This window comes from Fringilla coelebs, assembly GCF_963513975.1.
Source record: "Fringilla coelebs genome assembly, chromosome: Z".
Classification (NCBI taxonomy): Eukaryota; Metazoa; Chordata; class Aves; order Passeriformes; family Fringillidae; genus Fringilla; species Fringilla coelebs.
Genome location: NC_140031.1, coordinates 24,127,062 through 24,144,816, shown reverse-complemented (window position 1 = coordinate 24,144,816; position 17,755 = coordinate 24,127,062). Strand labels below are relative to the sequence as shown.

Sequence of the window (17,755 nt, the reverse complement as noted above, 5' to 3'; positions counted from 1 at the left end):
TTACACACTGTTTCATCTATGTGTTTTTTGCCAGTACCAACATCCTCTGTAAGGGATATCAGAGACCACTAGAACTTTCATGTATTTCTGTGCCAGATTTATCACACAGAAAAACCCAGCATGTTAAATTTATGCACGGAAAAAAAATACCTACAAGAGCGTTAAGCATTCTTACAGTGAAGATTTATGAATGAGGATTGACTTTCATGTGACTATTCCCGTGTGCTGAGCCTAGGTAATTATTAATGCTGCCATTGTCAATTTGAGACCTGGCAGGATAGAGTCCAGTGTTTTCACATTCATAAATTTACAAGAGAGGTGTTGTTTCTTTCAAGAACATATTGACCCAAGATTAACTGTGTAACTGCCCTCATAACTTACCTTACATGGCTTTTTCAGCACATGCCTGCGGAAGGGGAAGAGAAGTATTCAGAACAGAAACGTGGTTTATTTTTTTAGTAAAGCACTTGGAGGACTGTACCTATGTTTCTGCCAGTTGTGCAATAGACAGAGATATATCCATTGGCATTGAGAAAGCTCCAGGATGAGGCCAGAACAAACAGTTCAGATGCCTTGTGTCACTGTACCATATTTGATGAGATTTCCTTAACCTTACTCTGCTTAGATGAGATTATTTCTCTGAGAGTTTCTACATGGTTACAAGAGAGGTGTTCAAGCTTTTAAAATTTTTGTGGATGAAGAGGCAGTTCTTACACTCCCCTGAACAAGAATTATATGGAGCATGAGCAAAGGGTTTCCCTTTCTTGGTTTTTTTTTTTTTAATTCATTACAAAAAGCCGTGCCTGAATTTTGTAGGGTTTTATTCCTTTCCATTTTCTTCTCTTCTCCTTTCACCCTCTGTCTCTCCCCCCCACAGCAGAAAGGAAGAAACGAAAGGTGTGCAAGAATGACAGAATGACAGAAAAAAGAATTTGTATAATTCCTTTCCTTTCTTTCCTGAATAATCCCCATGAGGACCCTGCAACATGCACAGTCACAAACTGATACACACCAGTTAGAGCACACAAGTACAACCTTGTCATACTCTCCTTTTAACTGACAGGTTGCAACCATGGATTTCATGCTTCCATGCAATCTAGCACTTTGCTACAGGCAGGTGATGGATTTGGTCAGGGCAACCAGTCACCATATGACAGTAATGGACTCCTAAATATTATGTGTACTGAATAATTTGTGATTACAGTGTCAAGCACTGATAATTATTCATCTGAAGTAAGGGGGTATGTGTATCTTCTCTAATGACTGCAGTAAAAAAGTAAGCAATATTCCTAGTAAGCATTATTTCTAGTCTTTCTCTGTGACTCCGTTAGCTATACTTAAATACATCCCACACCAATTTTCAAGAAATAACTTGAGGAACTGCCATTTCTGGTCAGTTTTCCTATCAACAGCAAAACACTTTCTTCTAATCACATAACAAAGGAAAGGGGTGAGATGATTAGCAGGTATTAAACTATCATGAGCTGGACAGTACTTTTGGTTTTGAGAAGAATGAAAAAGCAGAGGAACACTCAAACTGTGTTACTGCAGACCAAGCAACAGCTGTAAATTTTAATATATGAAAATATCCTATCTAAATTCTAAGAAAGCTTGAAATACCTACTGTTGGAGCTACCTAAAATGTTTCAGAAGAACAAAGAATTAAGATTTCATGTTTAATTCTTTGTTCATGAGAATGATTAAAAACTACTTGAAAACAAAGGTCTGATGAATGACACCTATCTCTACCCCTTATTTCCTGGAGAGCAGTTTTTATAACTGAGTTTTTTGAAGTCCAGTTTATCAGTTATCCATGAAAGGATGCATTCAAAATTAGCTTCAATAGTTCTAAGAAAACTATTCTTAAAGTACAAAAAGTAATGTTGTAGGATTTTTTTATTTTATTCTTTCAGGTTCATATGCAACTCTCACTTAAAACACTACCTAAATGAGTATCAGTTCTCTTGTAAACACAGGCATTGAACAGGAATTCAGTACATAAAAGCACTTGTATCTGTGATTTTCTGCAAGGCCCATCTGTTTACTTTCATATTATTTCTCTACATCTAATTACACCTGAAGAAGAGTCTTTGCCAAACAATTTTTTTTTAAATAGCTGAATGGAAAATGCTGAATATGGACAGTGTTGAATGCAGCCTGTTTAAAGTTTTTTGTATTCTTTTTTCTTACATATATATTTTACTCTTATCTCCAGCTCTACAAGAGTCACCATGAGGATAAGTACACAGGAGACAATTCCCAGTCAGGTTAGAATATTACTATTTATCTCTACATTCGCTGTGCTGGGGGTTGTGTCGGGGTTCTCTGCTAGTATGAATTGTTGTCTCTTTCCCCTGTCCGGTCAGTGGTCAGAGCTGATGGCAAAGGACAGATCCAGCTGCATCTGATACCACACCATGAATTGGACTTGTAATCACCAATAATTGAGTCTCCTGTGCAGACCTCTTGCTGTGCATTTGAAGTTCAGATGCATTGCTCTGTTGTATTAAAACAGTGTTTGATCCTGCAGCTTGTGTACCTTGGTACCTCTTTATGTTTGAAATGTGGAACGTGCTGATTTGTGCCAGCACACCTGCCACAGTGTGTCCAAGTTTAGGCCATTAGTTTGGCCCTAGCACAGGCTAAGACAGTTGTCTCTGAGGTGTCCAGGCCTGAGCAACTCAGTTCCAGTAAGCACTGAGTTGCTGCAGCATGTCTGCAACCCTTGTCTTGTGTCTCAGGTAGGTTTGCTTCTCACAGACAGCACACTACAGCCCTCCTTGAGTTTTGCAGAGAGGTTTCCACTAGAAGCGTGGAGCATAAGGGAAGAATTCCTTCCTCCAATGCTATGTAGTGTTTTGAATAGTCCCTTTCCCTGAAGAAGGAGGTACTTAAGGCCAATTTTAAGCTCGTGACTCTAGTGGTCTCAGCCAGACTGATGTCTTATGAGTGAAAAGGTTCTCATGCCTAGTTACCTTTCTGGCACCTGAAGCCTTTCCTGCTATGAAAGGTGAGACAATGTTGCTGCGCAACTTCAAGCAGTTTCTGGTTTTCACATGGGAGGAGGATATAACACACTAAGAGCATGGGATGTGACTGCTTGACATCCCCTGGTCTTCAAGGAGCTTAATACATACAAACATCTGAAAGCTCTGTGATGCCAATTAGCAATGGGCAGGGGGAAGAGACAATATGAAATTGGCTGTCATCATTCCCATTGCTGCCACCAGAAGTGAGCCACAGTATGTTTAAACCATTTGCTCCTGTATCCCTGTAACAAAAGCAGATTTTCTTGTCACTGTTTCTGTCCTGCAACAGGAAGGTGAGGAAGCTCATAAATTAAACAGGACACTTGTTACTAACACAAGTAATTATATTTGCCTACTAATGTTTTAAGTTTGCTCATTATTGTGACAGATTTCAGCAAGACTGGGAAGCCCCATGCTATGACACCACACTGATGACTACAGTGCAGTGAAAGCAGGCAGTCTCAGAGCATGTGATGTGGGTTATCCTTCCCTTTAGTCCATGGCTGTGCTCCAAGAATAACTTTTCAGAACCATGGGCATATACAAATAAGTGACGAGCATAGAAGAGTAATCCATGTGTATCATGCTGTTTGCTGTGGTGTAAGATTTGTAACAATCTGGATGATAAGATTTTCTGCTCACCAGGTGAAGAAAAATTTTTACATAGGCATTTAAATATTTACAGATAAAACCACAGTAGAGCAGAGAGCAGCTTTTATGCACCTGTGACTCTTTGGGGGGCCCTAGGAAGGTATTTGACTTGCTAGTTGGTATTTAACACAAGGAGAGTTGTTTTGTCAGCTATAGCCACTCACAGCTATGTTTATGTGTAAATGCTTGCTCCCACTGAAGTGCCTTATGATGAAGTCAACCAAATGTTAGTGAAAGAATAAAGAAAATTATTTAACATGCATTAGCTATGCCCTGCTGTTGGTGTCAACAAAAGGAAAATGCTTTCAATTTCTCCAGTTCGGACTACAACAAAGAAGACCCAAACTGTCTGTGGTAGAAAAAGAGAATTAAGACAGAAACTATTTCAGTAATTTTTAGGATGGATGAATTTTTAATTCTGGAGAATTGTATGTTAACATTTTATTTTGCTAAAGAGAGGCTGTATACATCCTGTCTTGTGACATTATAATGAAAATTTGTCTTTATGTTAAGAATATCAAAATCATACTTCTGACTCTTCAAATGCATTTATCAGCTTTTGAAAGCCTGCTAGGGTCTCTGATCCTTGAGTGGCATTTTAGATACCTTGGGAATAGGTGCTATCACCACTTTCCACTCTTGGAAAGTGGTGAATAGATGCATGGTTGCTGTTTTAAAACATAAGGGAAAGTGCAGACTTTAATGTATTGGAGAAAAATGAAATTTTACCAGATTTTTTTTTTTTTGAGACTCCTTCCTGTCATTTCATCCAGCTTTTGAATTTGACTGGATGTGATAATTTCTCTGGCTTTAAAAAACAGCAGTTTCAATAATAAGTTTATTGCATGGCTAATATTCAGAAGAACTAAATTGATTGTTTAATAATTGTCAGCATGTTGGATTTTCCTTAAACACAGGTACAAATATTTATTGCAAATAAAAGCAAAAGCTGAGTCTGAATTACGCTTTGGCTTTAAGAGTGTAGAGGAAAATGAGACTCTTCTCAATTGGCTAGTTTTAGACAGTCGAACTCAGGCTTGTTCAGTGGTCAGAGTAGAGCAAAAAGAACTCACACAAGGGGTTCAGCCCACCTGCCTGAGCCATCTTTCCTGAAGCAGGATCTCTGAAAACCTTAGATGATGACAGCCTGCAAGACTGCTGCTTTCAAGGAGCTTAAGTTAGGTGAAGAAAGTCTCCTGTTCCATAAGGCATCTTGACTTTCTTGCACAAGACCCTTCCAAGGTGACTTCAGAGAAGTTGCTTTAAATTGATAGACACTGAGTTCCTTGTTCTGATTTGCAGAAATTGCAGTATTTCCCCCACTTGTGTGATATTGTTAAGATCACTTAATTAAATTTCCAAAATTTTAGATGGATATTTTGTAGAGGTTTTACTTGATACATTTTTAAAGCTTTTGTTTTGTACTTACAGAATCTGGTTCTTACAAGTGCAAGAACAGAAGGAAAGATTCAGTTGATGTCAAGTCAATAACATCTCAAAGTAGTGATGGTAAGAAAGCAAACTGTATGTACAATACTATAAATATACATGAAAATATATATATATATATAAATAAATAAATAAAGAACATACTTGACTTGGGCATAAAACTGCAGAACAAAAGAATAACCAGACAGATTCACAGCTGGTTAAACAGAGATTACTCCATTTTTTAAAAACTGCTGTAAAATGTCTTTCTCATTTGCAAAGCAGTGTCCCAGCATAAGTACCAGCATTACTATACAATGCAAGACAATGCTGAATGCCCTCACAGGGAGGAGGAGTGACTGTGCCAAGGGATAGAAGCAGCCTGTTAAAAGAGTGTGTGGTGAAGCATTAGTGCCACCTTTCTTAGAAAACTGCAGCTTGTGCTCGTAAACACATATTTTGGTTTATTAATGTTTAACATGAAGGAGGCTATTGCTGCTGGTTACTTGAGAGCAGTACTTCTGATCCCATTTGTGACTGCTTACTGGGGTGGGAAAAGGGTGGCAGAGATTTCTTTCTACCCTTTTGTGTAGTGAGAGAATCACTGCTTATGGGGAGCAGGAATGGTTTTCATTAGAGCAACTGTAGCACCAAGATGAGGGACACGCATGGACTTACAGGAGGAGCCATGTCTGATGGAGGTCCATTGCAGTCAAAGGGCATGACATGTAAGTACAACTCCATTCTGAAGTGAAGGACGGATGGAAAATCTGACAGCAAAAATAAGGGGTGGCTGCCAAGGAGGCAGCCAACAGTACAAGAAATAAAACAATGAAGAACTTGCACGGGGAGAGATACAAGAGAAATAGGATACAAGGCTGTATTTCATTGTGCTGTTCCTTGGCCTTCTGCACTCTTCAAATGCTGTCATCTGATTCATACTGTGGCTCTTTAATGGCAGCTCCAAGTTTACAGACCCGACGGTACTCCTCAATGGCACGGATTCATTCTATGACAATAGAAGCTCCTATCACAAAGGTGAGTCCTGAGCACTGAGTTTGAAGTTGCACTCATAGGGAAGTATGTAGTTTCTGGACAGGCAAGCAGAAATTTCCTGCACTTTGTATTTAACAGAGTAATATTAGTAATTTGTTTTTGTTATCACTTTCTACATCCCATCATGGCATTCCAAGTTCAAGTCATAAGGAAGAATATTAAGGAGGGCAGAAGAGTACCCTTGCTACATGCATGGCTTCTGGTAGGAAGGGGACACTGCTCTCTTGGGTCATATGTGAGTAGGAAGAAATTATTCCAGCCCCACCTCTGTTCTCACTATTGATATTTATAAGATACCACGCAGAAGAGGGAGCACCTGCACCATCTTCTGTCTCCACTTTCTGCAGCCTTTCTCCACTCTCTTATACAAATTCTGCTGTCACAAATCAGCTGCACAATCACTTGTAACACACCAGGGTGTCAGGTATCTTCTACAGTCAAATAATTTTTTCCTCTCTTCCTATCTTTTCTTGCTGTCATCAAGCTCTTACTTCCCAGCACCACTGTAAGAGCAACTGGCTCCTTTCCTTTTCCTTATCCTCAGTCATACCCACAGGGAAGCTTGTAGTGGCTATGCAGCAGCCTCTGGCTCCTGGAGAAGACAGCACCAGGACTTTCTTCCCATCATTCTTGGCAGAGGAGCAGTCACTGCTGCATTTCTGGATTGTGGCTGAGGCACTGTGTGGGTTTCAAAGAGCCATCCTCTTCTCCCACAGTCTAGCACTTTCTGCTCTCTGCCCTTGACTTCTACATGGAGAATATCATGGTATAATATCAGCATATCTGAGTCACATCCAAGAGTTTGTTTGTTTGGATTTTCCTTCAGGGATTGAATAATTTGTTTCAGAGCAAACCTGGATATGCTGAAGTACTGTGACATTGCTGGTTTTTGGTCCACCCACTCGCAACTATTTCAGATACTTCACACCATTCTACTTCCACTTCCCAGGAGTTTGCCAGTTAAAAATAGCATATGGATACTAGGAAATCTGAGCACAAATTTACATTTTCAGAGTTGTACTTTAAGGGTTGTGGAGAATTACATTGCATTTGATGAGAATTAGCATAATCAAGACAAGAATAAAAATTTTGTAATAAGAAAAAGTGCCATTCACTTTTCTTTGCCTGCCTCCTTAATCTGCTTTCAGGTTATTAACATAATTAATGCTGCCCAGGAAAACAGCCCGATCACAGTAGCAGAGGCCCTGGACAGAGTTCTGGAAATCCTGCGGACAACAGAACTTTATTCCCCTCAGTTAGGTACCAAAGATGAAGATCCTCACACAAGTGATCTTGTTGGAGGTCTGATGAACGTGAGTAAAATTAGTAAAGACGAAATTGCTGGACCAGTGTCCTACATCACAGTTCACTGCTTTGCTGTGCTAAAATTTCTCAAGCAATGGGAAGGGGACTTGTAATTCATCACCATTTCAGTTAAGTATTTTGGCCTCTTTACTAGCAGTACTGCAAGATGTAGTAAGCTATGGCCACATTTAAGTCCACTGTGTGCATTCATCCTCAGATACAAGTGAACAGATTTGCCACCAGAAACTATATCCAATCTCTCAGAAGATACTGAAAGAGATACTTTATAGAAACTCTGGAAGTTTTTATGGGATTAGAGGGATTGCTCTATAGTTAGTCCAGTGTATCAGTGAGGTTGCTTTAATCAAGCTTTAATTTTGGTCCTATAACAGCAGCAAGAGACAAACTATCTTAATTTTGTCATGTATTTACTCATTTTTAATACACACTGAGCTAATCCCCACCAAAATAATATAAAGAAAATGAAAAATAAATCATAATGGCTGATTTGAATGATGGAGGTGCCAATGAGAGGGTCAAGGTGGGCAATACACTGTGTATTTAATATCTTTTCTGGAGATCTCATACCAGTGTTCCAGGGATCCTTTCATGTTTGTTTTGAAAGACCCTAAAACCAGGATTATACTATACTGCTGCAATAAGAGCTTTTAGCACCCAGGAATAGTACCTAAAGTGCAAGTAGTGTTTTTGAAACTAGGGATGCAAAAAAACTAAGACAAGCTTGCTTTCTTTTTCAGGATGGCTTGAGAAGACTGTCAGGAAATGAGTATGTGTTTTCCAAGAGTAAGCCACCATTTTAAACTTCCCTTTGCACATGTGACTTCTTTTGTCAGTACTGCTAACATAGAGCTTCAGGCTAATTTGCAGTGGAATATATGTCTCTGGAAATGGTTGTCTAAATGACTGCAGCACAAGTGCTAGGCTGCCTCAATTTTGGTGTTGAAACAGGCTCAAACAATTAAAATACTGCATTTCAAAATATTAGCAAAATTGTCACTCAAAGAAATATTCACTGATCTTTTTGATTTATATTCGAATGCACTGTAATAAACCATTGTATTATAGGCATTTACAGACTTTTTCATGTGAGGAAAAAAGTTGTTTTTCTTGAAAAAGAGTTGCTTTCTAAATGGAATTCTGAAGAGGGGCTGTGGTAGAGTGTAGAGGGAACAACCCAGAAATGTGCTAATTTCCAAATTCCATTTCAACAGATATGAACCTGAGCCATAGTCACCTTCCAGTGCCAAACACCATCAATGATGTTCCACCCTGTATTGCACAGCTCCTAGATAATGAGGAAAGTTGGGACTTCAATATTTTTGAGTTGGAGGCTGTTACAAATAAAAGGTACTGGACTCCTTTCCCTGGGTGCCTAGAGAAAGTTTGTTGAGCATCTGTAACTCTGGAAAAACTGCAGCAAGACACAGCAAATCTGTGCGAGCTGTCTTGCTTGACACAGATCCACTCTGTCCAAGTGACACTGTTCAGTGTAGTCTGATGTTGCCACATGCTGGATGCCCTCCAGATGGCTCTTTTTCATGTGCAAATGGTCCTGCTGGAAAAAGCAAACCTCTCCCCTTCCTCATCTAAATCATCCCACAATTTGGGAAGATCTAAAGCAACTGTAGCTTTTGATTATAGGGATTAAAAAATGGGATGGAGGATAAACCAGTGATAGGATCAACAGACTGGGATTTTAAAGATTATAATGAAAACAGACGTCAGTATTTTTGAGGTCATGCAGACCGCAAAAATAAGCTCATCATCCAGACAGAGAAGTTGCTTTCATTCCAAGATGCAAAGAATAAAACAGACTACCCATTCTTATGTACTCTCTTTGCATAAAATAGCCATTTTAGAAATTTGTATTTGCCTGGTTTTAATCTGCAGCTGTTGGGTTTGGTTATGCCTTTCTCAGCTCACAGGCTCTGTACGTTATCTTGCAGGAGTGAAAAATGTAACTGATGGATAGGACTCTCTCACAGGCAACACAGAGTAAAAGACAACCTAGAGTGGATTTGGATTTAAGAATCAAAAAGATTAGAGGTTGTACTCTGTTTACTGTTTCACACATGGGATTCCTAGCATTGTACAAACACACACACCCACACAGAGCACTTTGCAATTGAACTTTGACCTTTTTTTTGGGCTTAGGACTTTTTAGCCTTTGGCATGTGCTCACGTCATGCTCAAAGTCTGCTTTTTCAAATTTTGTTTGATTGACAGATACTAAACACACACAAAAAAGGGGTTTTAAGATGTTTTTTCTGAAGCCACAGGAACTGTTGAAACTCTTAATGGAATTGTACCATTTCTACAAAACATTAAAATAATGTCTGAAAGGATGATAGATGCAATCATTTGTAACTTTGGTCCAGGCCTACTCTAAGCTTTTCAGAGGTTATAGATATGCAAATTAAAAATGTTTAACTTTACACACCCCTTTTAAAAGTCTTGGTTTCTTTGTTCAATGTATCACTTTTAGAACATCACAAGTTCCTATTTTACAGCAGTGCTTTTTTCTTCTATTGTTTTTCAGGCCATTAGTGTATTTGGGCTTAAAAGTTTTTGCCCGGTTTGGGGTCTCTGAGTTTTTAAACTGTTCGGAAGCAACACTGCGGGCATGGCTGCAGGTCATTGAAGCCAACTACCATTCCTCCAACTCATACCACAACTCCACACATGCAGCAGATGTCCTGCATGCTACTGCCTTCTTTCTTGGGAAGGAGAGAGTTAAGGTAGAACCATCACCTAGGAGCATTTTGGGTTAGGATTTCAGCATGTTTGCCATTTTATGTGTGTCATCCAGTAGTCAGATGTTTAAATAATGGTCCTGGCTTCATAAACTCTCTCTGTCCTTGAAGTCTTCTTGTGATGCAAGCAGGCCCACACAGTTTGTCTAAAGTCTGTTTATACAAATTTACATTTTTAAGTAGCAATGATGGAGGTGGGGAGGGAACCTGGCTCCTTTCTGTCTCATGTTAACTGGCTGTAGGTAACAGTTCTTAATAAAGCTTTGCAGAAGCTTTGGAGAGGGAGGTGTGAGCTATTCCCCCTTGTGGTCAGCAACAGGACATGTGGGAAAGATTCAAAGCTGTCCCAAGGGAGGTTCAGACTAGACATTAGGAAACGTTTATTTACTAAGTGGTTAAATATTGGAACAGACTTCCCAGAGAGGTGGTTGATGCCCCGCACCTGTCAGTGTTTAAGCAGCATTTGGACTATGCCCATAACAACATGCTTTAACTTTTGTCCAGTCCTGATGTGATCAGGCAGTTTGGCCAATGATCATTTTAGGTTACCTGCTAAGTGAAACAGTCTATTCTATCCTGTGCTAAAACATAAGGTGTGTGGAGCTAAAGCATAAGGTGTGTGAGATACATTCAGGCAAGCATACAAAGTGGAAGGAAACCGCTAGGTCATCTAGCCATTGAAGAATTCTATGCAAAGATATTGTTCAGGCGACAGCAGTGTAAAAAGCTTCATTAAAGAAAGCATATTTGGATAAGGGTAGGAGTGGAAATTTTGTGGTAGGTAATCTGTGGGCACAGTGAATGAAAATGACTGCAAGGAGGTAGAATCCCTGCTTAAGTTTACATTTGTGTAATTGTGGGTACCTGGAAGTTATCAGAAAATATTTACTGTAATTTTTGTGCCACATTGTAATTCTTCTCTCTTCCTGTAGGGAAGTCTGGACCATCTAGATGAGGTAGCTGCATTAATAGCTGCCACTATTCATGATGTAGACCATCCTGGACGGACCAACTCTTTCCTGTGCAATGCAGGCAGTGAATTAGCTGTCCTTTACAATGATACAGCTGTATTAGAGAGTCATCACACAGCACTGGCGTTTCAGCTTACAACAAAAGACAACAAATACAACATCTTCAAGAATATTGATAGGTGTGTCTGCTGGACAAAGAGAGTGTCCATGTGTGGACTGCTTATTCGGCAGTTTGGGGCAAATTGAGAGTCTACCTTCTAAACAAGAATACATAGTTTAAATACAGATAATAAAATTTAACCTCTTCCAGAATCCTGTATAGACATGATTTATAAAAAGGTTTTCATTTCCCTCTCACCAGCCCTGTTTTCTAACTTGCAATTGGAAGCTTAGAAAGATGTTTATGTTTAATAATCTTTTATGAATTCCATTAACTCGGTCCAGATAACGGCCTCAAGGCTGCATCTTTGCCCACTGCCTTTTCACTAAAGGAGCCTGGGCACTACTTTTTTTGAGATATGTTTTACACACCAGCAGCTAGATGCTGCATGTTGTGTTTGCACATGGTCCTATGCATCCCAGTACTACTGCATTCACATGGGATTGAAAGGTTGGTAGCAGAGGACATGAAGCTCTGGGAGAGCTGGAAGCTCCCTGTGGTTGGCTGGGCATGGAAGTAGCCCACGAGTTCTCACTGCATGACTCTAGATTTTGTAGGGACAAGGTGAGAGAGAAAGAGCTCTGAAAGGGAAAGAGCCTGACCTGAAAGAGGTAATTGAAAAACCTGAGATTTGTATTCCAAGCTAACACTAACATACAGCAGAACATACATGGACACATTGGTGCCATTCCTGGAGAAGTTAGTCTTACAGCATTATGAAACTGAGATGTAAATTTCTGTTGATTTCACAGGATTTTCATTAGGTAAAAATAATGGAATGGGGAGAACTTGGAGAGGTATGATCTTGTACATTACTCCATACTTAGACTGTTCCTAACTCTGAAGATGCCAGCTTGTGGCTGAGTTCCTGAGCAGTGTTTTGTAGCACTATCTGGACAGGGATGAGGAAAGGGCAGAGCTCTGTCTGGCAAGCTCATGAGCAAGAACTCTTTTTCTTTCCTAGAAATCGCTACCGGACATTGCGACAGGCCATTATTGACATGGTTTTGGCAACAGAGATGACAAAGCACTTTGAGCATGTAAACAAATTTGTGAACAGTATCAACAAGCCTATGGCATCTGAGGAGACCAGCCCACATGTAAGTGCTTGCAGGACTTTATGCTTTCAGTGAGGTTCTTCCCAGACAACCTTAAGTATCATTTTCATTCACTTTATATTAATTTGCATTATGGCAATGCCCAAATAACACAAATGGATTTGTGGCCTCACATATCAAAGTGTGAGAAAATACACTTTTTCTCTTTTCTGTTTGTAGTTCATTTAAACACTTCATTTTATGAGCCTTGTGTTAAAAGCTATCTTGTATTCAGGGAATATATGAGTGAATGTTGTTTTACATGGAAAATTCTGTGCACAGAGCCAGGTTGGCACCTGTTCCTATGGTCCCGTATCCAAACAGTGGGATTTGTCTGAGCCTAGAGATGTAACTGAAGAAGCTCCTTGACAGTTTTGTCTCTGTGTAATCTGGAGCCTTCAAGCCCCAAGGAATAACTTCCTGAGCCCTCTCCATTCCTGATTGTACCAAAAGATGTCCAGGGCTTTTTGCATAACAGTTACAAACCCTCATGCTCCACCAGGGTTTATTTAATAAGCTGCCTCTGAGTTTCCCATCCCCTCCTTACCTTCTTGAGGCTGCCTCTTGAGGCTGAGCACTCAGGACCTGACTAGGTTCTCCAGGGCACTGTTACCTGAGGAAAGACTATCTTTATGCATCTTAGTGAATATAATGCTTTGTTGGAAACATGCAAAAAAAATCAGACAAAACTGATGGTCAGCAATGCTAAAAGCAAATAGAAGTATCTTCTGTTAGCTATCCAAAATAGGACTTTGTGCTGTCGACTGTCGTGGGTACAGTTTACCACTTTAAAGACAGCATTCTGTCATCTGAAATTCCCTGCTTCTAGGGACTGCTGAGCTCTGCTCTCCCACAATATGAGCTGGAAACAACAAATGCTGCTGAACTTATCTCACAATAAACGTGAAGGACAGAACCACTTGCCCTAGAGACTTGTTTTCCCTCAGTATTAGGTTGTTCTGTTCTTTACTGTTAACCGTGGCTCTTTCTGGTTTTGGTCTTGAATAGCAGTTAAGGTACAGGGTTAACTTGACAGCTCTTTGCTGGGCTACTCGTGCTGAAAAAGGATAAACCACTAAACATAAAATTAGAAGATTAATGCCTGAATTGGCAAAAGTCACAGCAAAATATTTCCCCATAAGCCACAAAGATATTAATTTAGTTGTGGTGGCAAAAAGTACTTACATTCAGTTTTTGACTCAAGAGTTGAATTTAGCAGTGAAGGGAGGCCAAAATCCCACAAATATATTATTTTGAAAATAGCATTAATCCCATGTGAGCAGAGGTGGAGGCCTTTCATTACTCCACAATTTACCTGTGCCTTTGTAAACTGTTCAAGACTCAGACTATGATGCTACAGCAGACTGGGAACAACTACCTTGTCATCACCACCTGGTCTCCAGAACAGTCAGTAACAAGTTTGGTATTTTACTGTCTAGCAAGCAGAGAATTTCTGCAGTCAGTCTGCTGCTCCTGTGATTTCCTATTGTTAATCTCATAGATCATGTAAGATTTCACCCTCACCAGGAACTGAGATCAAAGATTATTCCAGCTTGAAGATTCAAACTCTGATACAAAGAAATCAGCAGAATGGAAACATTCTGGAACTGAATGTCAGAGACCAGATTTTCTGTGTGTAAAAGAAATAGTTGTGCCAGTCAATTCAGACCCCTGTGCCTGCCTCAGTTTTCTCATTTAGGAATGAAAATCTAACTCCAGAAACTCCCCAAAGTGAAGCAGTCCCCTACCATCACCATCCCTACATTTAAACATTCAGAAATGGGGATTCTTTGTGAGCTTACAGTTGGTGAATGCATCCCCTATCAAGGGATGCATCCCCAAGAGGGCCAGGCTGGGATGTAGAGAAGGTAACATCCTACCTGATAAAGAGCCTGTGGCACTTTATTTCACAAACTTGGATACTAATTTTGAGAACGACCACAACTGTAATATGTATTTGGGTTATCATTAGTTACTTACCAAGGCATCAGTTCTCAGACATTACCTTCTTCTCCAAGGTCCTGGTGCTCTGCATGAAACTGTAAGGCAGTAGACTGGGTGCCTGCTTAGTGCCCAAGTCTGGTAGAGCTGATAATGATGCCCTAGGTTCTGCTCGCAGGGCTAGCCACTGGCCCCTGTAACCAACTCTCCTTTACAGAGCGAAGGCAGCAACACTGAATGTACAGCCAACATAAAGAATTTTCCAGACAACCAGACACTGATCAAGCGCATGATGATTAAATGTGCAGATGTAGCAAATCCATGTCGCCCCCTAGAGCTATGTATCGAATGGGCAGGCAGGATTTCAGAGGAGTACTTTGCACAGGTATGTATATATTTTTACAATTTAACTATTATATTATATAAGGAAGGGCACATTGGCTGATGTGCTGTTCCACATAGGGTCTGCCTAGTGTCACTACAGAGACCAGATGTATGGTTTCTTTTCCAGTCAGAACTGGCCCCTCAATTTCATGCAGAAGAATTCACTCCAAGCTTATCATGAAGGTCATTGTACAGAAAGGTGGAAAGGAGGTTTTACCCTTTCATGATCTGACCAAAACTATTTGATTAGTCCTACTCAATTCAACTGGCTGAAATTCAAGATGGTCAGCTAGTTTCTTGTCCCCATACTTTCCCTGAAGATCAATGCCTCAGCTGAACTACTGGGATCACCCTTTCTCTTCTAAGATGGAACCTGAACTACTATCACTGTAGGCAGAAAAGTAGTGCAGGCATGTGGGCATTGTAAATATTTAGCACATGGGACGTGTCCAGATAGTACTGGAAGCTCAGCTTTCTTTCTTCACATTCAGTTTTTCTGACAGAAATGCAACCAGCTTCCTGAAACAGTCTTTGGGCTCTTTAATTAAGAACTGATAAAACCTTAGCTTTTATTTGCCAGTAATGGTGTGGAAATAACAACTATGAGTGGAGAGGAAGAAAAGTGGACATGCCTACCCTTCATATTCAGGTCACACATGTGACAGTTACTACTGAAAGAAAATAGTAGCTACTACCTGAGACATGTCTGAATTTCATTTTAATCATAGTGAATATATTTTGTCATGTCCTAAGAAAGATCAAAGATCACTTATGTTATATCTCCCTAGCAGTCAAGGTATCATAAACTAGCTTTAAATTGCCCAAATTAAGCACTAGCCTGCTTGCAGCAATGTGAGATTCAGAGAGTTGTTCTCCTGTTTATTCACCTCTGCTTATTTTGGATACTGCTCTGCTACCATTCCTGTTCTAAATGTTGCCTGTACTACTTAAAAGGGGATGTTTTTCCAAATTATATTCTAAGAAACTGCTGAGGTGCTCTGACTGTCCACCATAGTGGGTGCAAGAAAACCAGGCCTCTTCCAGTTGGGGACAGAGTTAAAGGGCATACATTTACTTCCATTCACTGATAGAAGCAGAGAAAGTAGCACCAGCAACAATCTCTTCTTACTTAAAAAAGAATTGGTTTGTAACACCCACTACAGATGTGAAAAAATGAGAGATCAAACCTGTTCTCTTCTAAAGGACTCTGCAACCCTATTTTCCATATTTTTAGCTGGTGTACCTTAATCACCAGCATTCTGTCCTGTTGGAACTAAGTGCAATCACAGGACTGCGGCAATAGAGTACTTGTGAAGGGGAAGAGATGTTGATTTCAGTCCCTGTTCCAGACAAAATAACACACATGAAACTAAGGTTCTACGGCTTGTCTCAAATCTCCTATTGCAATTAATCTAATGCCTTGACCTTTGGTATTCCAGCACGAAAGTCAGTAAAGCTCTAGTTGCTAACTGGAGTTTTGTCTTCTTAGACTGATGAAGAGAAGAGACAGGGCCTGCCTGTTGTTATGCCAGTATTTGACAGAAATACCTGCAGCATCCCCAAGTCCCAGATTTCCTTCATTGACTATTTTATAACAGATATGTTCAATGCATGGGATGGTAAGTACTGATTTATTTTTCTTCCTTGCTCGGACACAGAGATTCAGAGATTCCTACAGTGCAAAATTACTAATATTAAGGTGGCCTTGCATCCACTTTTTTATATATATACCCATATATAAGCAGTATAACACAGGATATTGTGCAATCATGACAATGAAGCCTGTTTCACTGCACATGATGAAGTTGTGCACTTACCAGGTAATCTATATAGAGAAGGAATAATGGCTTATACTAAGCTTTTGTTTCATCTATGTGTTTTTTTCCTTTATCACTGCATTTCTTCTGAGCTGCAGAAACTAAGACTACCAATTCATGCGTGTTAGCCTAATTTAATGACATCACAATGCATTTGGAAATGGATTTTCTTGAAAGAGAAATACACACATTAAAAAAATCTTTCCCTTTTTAGTATTACTTTAAGGAATTGGAAGAACAAAAGAGAGTAAGAAAACGCCAATTTCAGATCAGGCTGGGTGGTTCTTCTACCCATTCTATAAACATGGTAAAACTTTTTCCTATTCTTTCAGCATTTGCTCATCTGCCAGTTTTGATGCAACACTTGGCTAATAACTACAAACACTGGAAAACACTGGATGATTTGAAGTGCAAGAGTCTCAGGCTCCCATCAGAAAACAACAACTGATACTCAGTCAAGAAAACCAGACCTCTTGCTCTACCAATTTCACTGTGAATCACTTACAGAAACTCTTGGCTACAAAGGGGATTAATCTTGCTTTTCCAGTGAAATTAAGACTGTGTGACAAGAAGGAAATATTTTAATCATTTTTAAGCTTCTATGAATTCTATGGAAAAATGTTTTTAGAGGCTATATAAACCACAGATGACTAAGTGCTCTTTGGAAATAATATTTTGTGGCAGAAAATGTACTTCTGAAACTAGTTTCTAATACTGAATATGCACTTGTTGAATCTTGTAGTTGATACAACTGTATTCACTAACACATCACACAAATGTTTTTCAGAGAGAGGGGTTATTTAGTCACCAGGAGAGTAAGAATAGCCTAACAAATAAGGATAGAAACTTCCCACTTATCTAGAATAAATTTGTTTCAATTCTATCAGCATTCTTCAGTTCTATAAACCATACTTCTAAAGAGAACATGCAGAGCAAAACAAGTAAATCTTAATAAATTGGATACATAAAAAACCCAAACATGACACTTTTTAAAACACCTTCTTATTACAGAGACTCTCTCAGAGCACCACCTGTTCTTTCTTTTCCATTTAAAATCTTGGTAGGAGTCAATGTTCTTTAATATTGATTATATAATTCAGGAAAATAAGCATGTTCTGCCTAGGTAGTGCCATCCACATGGT

At 39.5% G+C, this 17,755-nt stretch overlaps 1 protein-coding gene across 1 annotated transcript in view; it reads left to right on the top strand.

Moving 5' to 3' along the window:
- Positions 1 to 17,061, top strand: part of PDE8B (phosphodiesterase 8B) — a gene marked incomplete at both ends in the record, with an annotated part of 68,638 nt that extends 51,577 nt beyond the window's left edge. The window contains 12 exons of the mRNA XM_084225095.1: positions 2,216 to 2,267; positions 5,112 to 5,189; positions 6,070 to 6,146; positions 7,313 to 7,477; positions 8,228 to 8,273; positions 8,702 to 8,837; positions 10,030 to 10,228; positions 11,176 to 11,393; positions 12,339 to 12,474; positions 14,630 to 14,797; positions 16,286 to 16,415; positions 16,946 to 17,061. Of these exons, the coding sequence (XP_084081221.1) occupies positions 2,216 to 2,267; positions 5,112 to 5,189; positions 6,070 to 6,146; positions 7,313 to 7,477; positions 8,228 to 8,273; positions 8,702 to 8,837; positions 10,030 to 10,228; positions 11,176 to 11,393; positions 12,339 to 12,474; positions 14,630 to 14,797; positions 16,286 to 16,415; positions 16,946 to 17,061 (1,521 nt within the window). The remainder of the gene's footprint in view (positions 1 to 2,215; positions 2,268 to 5,111; positions 5,190 to 6,069; positions 6,147 to 7,312; positions 7,478 to 8,227; positions 8,274 to 8,701; positions 8,838 to 10,029; positions 10,229 to 11,175; positions 11,394 to 12,338; positions 12,475 to 14,629; positions 14,798 to 16,285; positions 16,416 to 16,945) is intronic.
- Positions 17,062 to 17,755: the final 694 nt, after the last annotated feature.